The following is a 10,384-nucleotide window of genomic DNA, read 5'->3' on the forward strand; positions in this document are numbered from 1 at the left end:
CACAGACGCGTTGTGATTGGTTGGAATTGATGTGAAAAATGGGCCCTCGGTAATTTTATCTAATCATTAGTCGTCTGATGGTATGTGGTCTTCGTTTTATAAAATCAGGGACTAATTAGAGATAAACAACGAGATTTATCGTGTACGTCTGCCGGTTTTCAACAGAAATCGTGGGCTGGAAGAAACGCGCTTTAAGGAGCTGGGATTAGGGATGCTAAATGGCGCTTTGGGGCTAAGTGCGCACCCCTCTTTGTGTCTTGTGGCCGGGAGCTGGGAAATGATATTTCCACCCTTTTTGTTAGTTTATTGTTAGGCAAAGAGCCAAAGACAGACGAAAAAGAGTTCCTCGGCGTACGAATGCTCATACTTTTTCAATGAAAAAACATAAGCAGGTAAAAGTACTATTGGGGCCCACTTTGTAATGATTAAGATTTAACTAATTAAGGCTGGGAAGTGATATATTTGTCCCCCTTCTTTTTACCTGGGACAGCCCCATCGAGTATATTTATGACTTATGACTTATGACTGTTCTTCTACACTAGAGAGGGCTGTCCCAAGTTTAAAAAAAAGGCCTAGTTTTTACTCCCAGTTTTGGGTTTTGACCACCAATTTGGGGCTGTTAAATGGATGGTAGCAGCAAACAAGGAGCGGAAATGCGTCTATTTTCACTAAAAGACAAAAAAAGGGGGTGGAAATATCATTTGATGACAATGAGTTTTGACGTGGGTGCGTAGTGCGCCACTCGGCGTACGATAGTAAAAACGGGAAGAGAAGATTAACACGGGACATTTATCGAAGTCGTGTGTTTGCGTGGCGTGGGGAGGGTTTAAAATGAGAGCACGAGTTCTTGTTAAATTTACTAAAATGTCCTTCAGGAAAAGAGCGCCAACAACCTGGAGATCTCGTGACACTTACTAAAATTTCGCGGCTTATAAAGGGGTATTTGGGTCTTTTTATTTTTGAGAGTAGAGGGTTTTCCGGTCATTTTGTGGAGAAATAAATAGGCTGATGAATGCTTCATGAGGGGCTTAGGGCGCGACCTCATTGTAATAGGATGTGGTGCCCCACTACGATTTAGTGGGTCCCTCCTATTATTAATCCAAGCCATTCAGTACTCCCTTTGATTGATCGGAACCATTCGTTTCGTAGCACTTTCTTTGGATCTCTGATGGCCCAAAAATATCACACTGATGGCGAAAACATAACATTCAATAATTGTATTGTCAGCCATTGAATGTGAACCGTTGCTTATAATCTAGTATTAGTGGATATTCGGATTGGATTATTGGTCTGTTTTAGAGAATGACATCAAACCATTTAGAATAAGATCGGGTTAGATTAAGTAGTCGGGCTAGATTAGGTAAGTGAATTAGATTAGCATAATCTCCTTTTATTGTTATCTTTTTCTTTCTTTGTTTATTCCTTAAGTGCTCTAGATAAGCACTGTTTTTATCATCCAAGAATTAGTAAAAATCCCTAATTTTATCAGTCTGATATTTGGGGTATAGGAGATCCAAAGCAAACCCTATTAAGCGGGCTGTCTGCCTGTCTGGATCAATCAAAGGTGGGGCCCACTATGCCATTGTGAAAGGGCCATATTCAAGCATTCTATAATGAGCCTTGGGTAGATGGGTTTGGATGTGCTTTTGGGCTCTCAATATTTAAGAGAAGCCCATTTGAGTCATGGAATTAAAAGTGGCCCGCTTTGTTAGTATTTCTTTATGTGGTCGTTGCATAGGCTATTCTCTAAGTTTGGCAAGTGTTTGCAATGGCGATAGGCTTTGCTTGGGTTTTGGAGACTTGGTATGTTGCTAAGAATAATGAGCTGAGATTTGGAAAGAAAAGAAGAGGTTGATGGGAGCTCTTTTCCATCGATAAAAGTAGCTCTAACATCCCTCTTGCTGTATCCACTTTGGGAGGGTTTTCTTTTTCACATCTAAAGTGAAGGTTACCCATCAACTAACACAATGCATGTAATAGATGTACACTTATGTGTGTTTGTTAAGATGGGCCTACCTGATAAACGGCTACAAATATACTTAATCTAGGTGGATGTGTGGGACACAAGTGGACCTAATCATAATGTCCTAAAGGGTTCTTTTGATCGACTCCAATCAAGGCAGCTAATACCATTGCAGCCTTCACCCGACTTTGGGGCATCCAGGTAGTATCTTTCTCTTTTAGAACTACGAGGAAGGTATAAGTATTTCAAAGAGAGGGTCCCTAATAACCCTCTCTTCATCGCATTGGGCAGCTTTAGGAATTCCATACCCGAGTGGAAGGCCTAGATACATAATGGGAAACGAGGTAGCCTGGCGTCCTAACGATCTTGAATAAGATGCCGTCATCTCCAGATCAAGATTAATTCCAACCACTACACTCTTTGACATATTAATCTTTAAACCCGAGATTATTTCAAACCACCAGAATATTCTTTTCACCAGCTCAAATTGACTAGGTCTAATCCTGATATTAGTTGGGTTCGTCTACATGGTTCATTTTCTTCCACTCTCTCCTATCTAAGGTTATGTTCTTAGCCATCAAGTATTTCCTCACTGTTCCTACCCAAGTTACATATTTCTGTAAATGAGATTTATAAATGACTTTGGGAGTTCAATTGGAAACCCGAAGCCCGAACCTCGAACTCTGAACCCTAAACACTAAATCCTAGACACTCCTAAACCCTAAACTCCAATGAGATTTGTTTCACCCCTAATGGTCCATGTGAGAATATTGGATGGTGGAAGGGCAAACTAATAATTCTGCAGGAAGGCATATACTTTTCAATTTCTAATTATGGTGGAGGACTTTAATTCTATCCGTAAACATCTAATTTTTTAGCAATAATCTTTTTGGGTTGATAAGATCTCCTTCTTGATATGGCCATGTTTGGGAATTAAACTTTGCCTTTTTCTTTTTCTTTGGTTGAGCTTGGATGAATTCTCAAACTTGGCCTTCAATCTTTTGGGCATGAGTGTACTGACATCATGAGCTAAAACCAAGCACCCTTCCACCTTCTCCAAAGGATTCTTTGATAGCACGGGGCTCAAGGGGAAGGTCCCCTGATCGATAGTTGTTCATGTCGAGCCTTTTTCTTTTTGAATCATCTACATAGTTGTTTTTTTTGTGGGTGTCAATATAGTTGCCTCAGGCCTAAAACTCTTTCAAAGAAAATAATGAAAAAACTTTAAAAAGAGCTTTTTAAATATTTTTGCTACCTCCTTTTCTAGCAAATCAGACAGGCCCTTAGTTGCTTAAGAGCTTTTAAGGGCCTGTCTACTTTCTTTTCTAGCAAATCAGACAGGCCCTTAGTCGCTTTATACAAAGTATAGATAAGTTTAGTGTCGAAGAAGAAGGAGCACTTCCAACTTTCTTAATCTCAGCACTATTTAGACTTCCTCCACATTGAAGACATCTTTCCTGGAAGGATTTTATCCATAGGGAAGGTAATATTTTCTTTCAAAAAATATGGGCCCTCCTACCATTGGAATATGGGAGACTGGGTTTCAAAATGGAAATCAGTATCTTTCCCTTTTCTAAGGAATTGGGATAAACCAAATTGGGAACACATAGATTCTGTTTTGAGTAAAAAATATTGAAACTTTTTTTAGGCCTTAAAACTCTCAAGAATTGAAACATCCAATGCTGTAACACTCTAGGATGAATACATTCTAATCAAAGTGACAAGTCAGAAGATCATTTGTGAAAAAAACATTCTGAAGAAACATTCTAGGAACCTGGCAAAATCCACAGAAAACTTAAGGGCCTGTTTCGTTTAACATAAAACTGAGACGTCAGAAAGTTCAGTCTCTACAACAAGCATGTAGCGTTCAGTCTCTTTAACAAACTGAGACCTTGTCTATCCACACAAGAAAGATAATTAAAAAAAGCAGCTGAGAGACCTTAGTTTAAGTTTCTCCCAGAAGAGATCTAATTGCTTTATCGCTTTATGGCATATGGATGGGTTGAAGTTCAAGCTTAGCCCAAGTGTTGAGGATGGTAAAGTGTACTAAATGGAGCTCAGAGGTTCAATCTTCATGCTTACCTCTTAAAGGGAAAATAGACAGCTTTACAATGAACTGGAGAATCACCATGTTGATGAAACTCTAGCAAGAACTCAATTTACAAAGGAATTGTCCATTTCCAAGGATGTAAATGGAGAAACTGTAGTCACATCGTGCATTGGATTGCTTCATTTGAGGTCTTTATTGGAACAAAATGGTCAAGAAAAACCTAAATTGAGCTAGTCCACCATAAAGAAATGCCTCGAGACAAGAAAAAAAATTCAACTTTGTAATCCTTGTTTGAATTTTTTCTGTTCTTTTGTATTTATTTAGCCCTCCCAATTTTGGATTAAACAAGATACATGTCCTTACTGTGGGAGTGCTAATCAGAAATCTCATATTTGTATATGACATGAATGGGTTGGGTTTTAAAATTCCAATAGTATCAACAGATTTCCCCTTTCTTTAACAGTTCATCAACCAACATGGATATCGATGGTTTCATAACTCCAAAGCTAGCTGCCTATGGCGACTAAGATCATTAAGATACCTTGTCGAATTGTATTCTTCCATGTCAAAGAGCTCTTCTGAATAGGTCCTTTGAAGAATTCGTCCTTGACTTAGCTTTATTGATTCTAAATTCCCTTCACCTCTGAGAAGCTGTAAAACCTGCATCCAACAACCACACCAATCAACCCATATTTTTTTCCTGATTTAGCTTCATAGTTTGAGTTTGAACTTGGAATATAATACATTTACATTGCATAAATCTTGGCTTTTAAGAATAACTCATCCATGTTTCCTAAGCTTGTTTTCCTCTTTGTTTTACACCCAAACATACCTGACTCATCCGAGGTCGCAGAATTGAGGAGTGCTGTATGCACAAACTAGCTGCCAATGCTACACGGTTCATTTGCTGATAATCATAGGCACCATCAAGAGAATGATCAACAAGATCCCTCATGTCATTCTTTTCGAGCAAAGGTTTTGCCTAAACAAGAAATGGTTAAACATTTTGAACCCACACATTCAATTGATGTAGCCATATTGGAAGGTGAGACGAAGATCTAAGCAAACATACCCACATCACAAGGCTTTTCTGTGAAGAGTTCAGCGCTTTCCGTCCTGTGATGAGCTCTAACAAGAGTACCCCAAAAGCAAAGACATCAGTTTTCTCATCAACTATGCCGTGCATGAAATACTCAGGAGCAAGATAGCTGCATGGTAACAAGAAAAAGAAATATAAGAACCAAAGGGAGATGCTAAGCTATCCACACTCCCTTGTTTTAATGATGACACTTGTTTTATGCTTTCTTAATTGTCTGTTAGAGGCTGTTACAATTCTGCAAAAAAGCTATCAACTTCCCAAAAAAAAAATATGGTAAGATTATTAGAGAAGTGTGTCATTCCAAAAAAAAACATTATTAGAGAAGTGCTATAAAAGCTCAAGACGATGTATATGTGGCAGATTACAATGTCAGTCTTATGCTTTACTGACCCAAACGTCCCTTCAAATTTAGAGATGGTATGGTGAGTCCACTGATCTGGTAGCCACTTTGCAAGGCCGAAGTCGCAAATCTGAAAATACGTGATCAACTAGAAATGTTATGTCCAAAGGAAGAGTTGTTGAACACCTGGTATTAAACTCCGAAAGACAGAAAAAAAAAAGTCACTTTAATTTAAACTTGAGAAAAACTGCCAATGTTCAGAGACAGATCATGGGTTCGGTAGATTTTGAACAATTTGATGAAAGAGAAAAAATAAAGTTGAATATTTACATTGACTGCACAAGACAAACTACCAACAATGTCTGAAACTCACCTGCTTATATTAATGGAAACTAAAAGCAGATATAGTTTTCCTGCTCTGGTCATTGAAAATCTACTGATTAATCAGAAAGTAAATTTTCAACTTCCTTCTCATGAAATGCAAATTTCGAACAGTTGGATATTGGAAGAGAAAGCCTGATCACAAAACAACAGAAACCCCAAAAGTGTTGGGATTTCTTCCTACATTTTCAAAATATGATCTCTTGTCTAGTAAATTGCAATAAGAAGCCAAACGTTTCTATTTGTAATCAATGGGTGTTGAGAAGGGAATTCTAATAAAAATAATGCTGCAGCAGCAGCAACATTGCTGGTTCTTTGTCTACAATTTTGCTGACACTGTTACATGGTGGAAAGAATGATGAAACAAAAAATTCTTTGAAAATCATGGCTTTGGCACATAATTCCATTACTCATTCAATTAGAAAGGTACCTGAGGTTCAAAATCCTCTGTAAGCAAGATATTGGCAGCCTTGATATCTCTATGAATGATGCGTCTCTGGCAACTCTCGTGAAGATACCGAAGGCCCTCAGCTGTTCCCAAGGCAACTTTAAATCTGATTCTCCAATCCAATTTATTCTTTGACCCTGAATATAAGAAAGATAATCAAAATGAGAAGAACCATAAAATCCAAAAACCCACAAATTTTAAACAGATCACCAAAGCCATAAGCATACCATGTAGTACAGAAGCTAAGCTCCCATGTGGAGACAACTGAAGAACAAGGTGCATTCCTCCTTCAATGCTAAATCCAATTAACTTAGCACAATTGGGATGCTTAATATGAACTATAATACCAAGCTCTGCTAAAAAATCGCCAATCCTCTCCTCTGCCGTTCCTCGACTCAGCCGTTTGATTGCCACAAGCTGCCCATCTTGCAGACATCCCTTGTAAACTTCAGCGTAACCGCCTTTTCCAATCACATTTTCTAACAAAAAAAAAAGAGAATATATCGTCTATCAAACCAAGAACACAATATAGAATTACAATTCAAATTCAAATTCAAAATAGATTCAAACCAGAGCTGAAATTGTTCGTGGCTGCTCGGAGCTCAGTGAGAGTGAAGTTCGTCCAACAAGGCTTGAAACAGTTGAGTTCAGTTTCATCGGGAACTGTTGGTTCCATTGTCTTGTTCTCTCTGTTACTTCTATTCCTTTTGTGGGGCTTCGAGCGCCTCATCGATCTGTGTTTCCATAAAGGGAAGAATCCACGCCATTGAGAAGGGACGGTTGGACTCGCCGGAGCTTCTGAATATGAGGTGCTGGCTTTAGAGGAACTTGTTTCGGATTCTGAGCTTCTCATACAATCATCGAGAACACCTCTCGGAGAGGATCCATCAAGATCGCCTTTTTCCTTTTTCTCCATATCTAACGATCTCAAGTCTAAGAAGATATAAAAAGGAAAATTTTAACACAAACATTGTCGAAAGTGTTGAAGTATAATTGATTAATTAACACCACTTTTGGAGTAATTGATTGTTTCACATGGTATCAGAGCTATTGCCTTCAAAACCCAACAACTCGTTGATATTAAAAATCCATGTGTACGGGCAACTCAAAAAAAAAGAAAGGAGAGGGCATACGCGGGGGAGTGTTGAAGTATAAATGAATATGTAACACCAACTCTAACAGCTTAATAAGCTTTTAGAGTAATTGGTTATTTTACAGAGAGGTGTCAAATTTTTATCTTTGGAGGAAAAAGGGAGAAGAGAAGAGATAGAACCTTACCTTGAGCGGAAACAGAGATGGAAAAGACGACGGGAGATTTATCTTCTACTGGGAATATCTTTCCATTAGCAGAGGTTTTCCCGCTAAGGACACTTGAATCGGTAACTTTTTCGCTGGAGGAAAAAGAAAAACAAAGTTAAAGACACAAAAAGAACAGAACCCATGAGATTAAGAACAGAAAAATGTATGAAAAAATAAACCATAATTGAAAGAACCAAACAAAACAGCTTAAAGCCATAGAAACAGGGGAAAAGACCCATAAGAGAAAAGAGAATGTTAGACCAAAAATGAAAGACTGTGACTGGAAAAAAATAAACAAACAAGCAATACCCAGAAAAAAATAAAAAAAATAAAGAACATGTTGAAATTAGAAAAGAGAGAAAACCAAGAAGAGATAGTGTGAAAAAACAGAAACTCAAGAAAGCCCAGAAAAGGAAAAACATAAAATTTAAATTTTGAGGGACAAGCAAGACCCTGACACAAAAAATGAAAAATAAAATAAAATCAGCTGAACCAAGTAATGAAACTTGAGAAGTTAAAAGTGAAGAAAAATGCAAACGAGCAAAAAAGAAAAGCAAAGGATTATAACATGATACCATCAAACTCCATAGGAGAAAAAACTGTATACATCGAAATTGAGCATTGAAAGTTGCTAAAAAACTTATCAGAGAGAATAAAAAATGAAAACTAACAAACTCACCAAAGCAACAATAGATTAGCTACGAAAAAAAGAACAAGAAATCAATTTAATAGCACGAAACATCCAAACCCAGAAGCAAAAATCGTATAATAAAAAAAAATTCAAAAAGAAGAAGAGATACCTGCAAGGTGAAGCTAAAAATTCTTTGAGCTCTTCCAGGATTTCTTAATAGAAATGAAAATCAGCCAAGGCAAATAATGAGACAGGTAGAGGAGATAAGAGAGGGAATGAAATTAAAATAGGGGTCGTTATGGCTTTTCTATAATCACAAAATTGAGTCTTAGCCCGATTTATCTGCTTAAAAACTGGTCTTTCCCTTTAACCCTGATTTTTTTTGTAATTATAATATTGCTTAAGAAAGGTAGTTCCTGTCTCAACTGAAGGATGTTGCACGGGGTTTTTTTTTTTGGTGCCTAGTGCTGTAGTGCCTACAAAAGTGCGCCAAAATTGGTGGGCTTCTCACTATGATTGACACGTGGAGAGCCGAAATTTTACACCCCTTACCTTTGGTAGGTACACCCGTCTCTTTTAGAGAGGTAGACCATGCCTACATATTCCTGATTTTCCCATCCCGTGTAAAATCTTGAACATGCAATTCCTGCAATTGTAGACCCAAATGGGAAGGCAATAGCCTCAACTATATTTAGCCAAAAAAAAAAAGGAGTGTAAATTTTGGTTTTAAATGTAAAATCTATATAGCTCATGAGTAATTCAAGAATAAATTGTACAACTTGGGTTCTAATTTTAAAATGTTAATAATAAATGATGGGCAATTTGGGAGGATGGAATTCTTAAAATAAATTTGGAAATTTGCAATGTAAATGGAAGGATGCGTTTTGAGAATAAAATGGCATTGGAGTTAGGGCGTGTCAGGCAACCATTCTCTGCTTGGTTTCTCTCATTTTTCTGCCTTCCAGAGAATGAGAAAGGATGAAAGATTAGGAAGATCTCGCTTGGCAAGTACCCATTTCTGCCCAAATTCTCCACATCCCCACAAAAAATGGTTGGGGGAATGAGTTTTCCGCCAACCTTTTTTTTTTTTTTTTCTCCGAAGTCATAGATTTTTATTTTTTTTAGCTAATCTCATTCCCCGAACCCGCCCCAAATTACATTGGGTTCCTTTTATTCACCAGTACATTTCTTTCTTATTGGGTGCTTCCTTTCATGTAGCAAGTGAATGATTGAGATTCTAGAGAAGCTGTTAGATGCAACAGTGGTTCTAATTTTCGGTTTCGGTACCGGTTTCGACCCCACCAAAATCAGGCGAAACAATAAAAATATTATTTTATTCGATACCAAATTTCGGCTAATTTTGGTCGAAATTTCAGTAAAATATTAAATTAATTAAAAAAAAGGTTTTGGGGTGGAATTTCGTTCCGGAAAAATGAAATTTCGGACGAAATAAAATACCGGTTCAGGTATGTAACGGTTTCGGTGTCAGCCCTGACTGAAACCCGAAATTTCATATTTCCGTTGAAATTTAAAACCATGGATGCGGCCAACTATGCATTCCTTTATTCCTTATATTTGCAATAAATAAATGTTGCTTGTTTTATGTTACAGGGGTTTTTCCCCATTCCTTTTGTTTGTATCTTGGTGGGTTAGAACAATGTTCTATGTCCTCTCTTATAGGGGTGGACATGGTTCCGGTTTTAACCGAAGAACCGAACCGAACAAGCTGCTTCGGTTCGGTTCGGTTCGGTTCTGCAAAATGATGGTTCGGTTCTGGTTCCCAGAACTGGGAACCGATGGATTTCGGTTCGGTTCTGGTCTGGGGACCAGGAACCGAGAACCGAACCGAACCGGCACTTCATTTATCATTTTTGTTCCTTTGGTTTTGGGGGCCGTTTCAAATGATGCCGCACACACTTATTATGATAATGGCACTTCCGACACTATTAAATTGCAGATAAATTATATGGTGGACGTCTGTGCAGGCACATGCAGCCCTAAAAACAATTGGGCCCCATTTTTAGGTGATCCAAATCATTCATTTGTTAGGCCATGATGTAGATAGGGTGTGCCCAAAAAATCTTCTCCACAGGATGTTCCTAGCCCTTCGATCTGTGGGGTTTTAAAATTGACGGAAGAGTATAAAAACCTGCACGGATCAATGGTTACTATC

General features: G+C 38.0%; 1 protein-coding gene across 1 annotated transcript; it reads right to left on the reverse strand.

The window, feature by feature from the left end:
- Positions 1–4,025: 4,025 nt before the first annotated feature.
- LOC143852724 (receptor-like cytosolic serine/threonine-protein kinase RBK2) lies at positions 4,026–8,670 on the reverse strand. The gene is made up of 9 exons (XM_077362289.1): positions 8,381–8,670; positions 7,560–7,672; positions 6,852–7,214; positions 6,509–6,760; positions 6,264–6,418; positions 5,503–5,582; positions 5,086–5,221; positions 4,846–4,995; positions 4,026–4,673 (listed from the first exon to the last, which is right to left on the reverse strand). The coding sequence occupies exons 3-9, from the start codon at positions 7,195–7,197 to the stop codon at positions 4,506–4,508; spliced, it is 1,287 nt and encodes a 428-aa protein (XP_077218404.1). The 5' UTR covers positions 7,198–7,214; positions 7,560–7,672; positions 8,381–8,670; the 3' UTR covers positions 4,026–4,505.
- Positions 8,671–10,384: the final 1,714 nt, after the last annotated feature.

The sequence above is a fragment of the Tasmannia lanceolata genome, unplaced genomic scaffold (genome assembly GCF_043159265.1).
Source record: "Tasmannia lanceolata isolate RefF3 unplaced genomic scaffold, GAP_Taslan_0.1 ptg000019l, whole genome shotgun sequence".
Classification (NCBI taxonomy): Eukaryota; Viridiplantae; Streptophyta; class Magnoliopsida; order Canellales; family Winteraceae; genus Tasmannia; species Tasmannia lanceolata.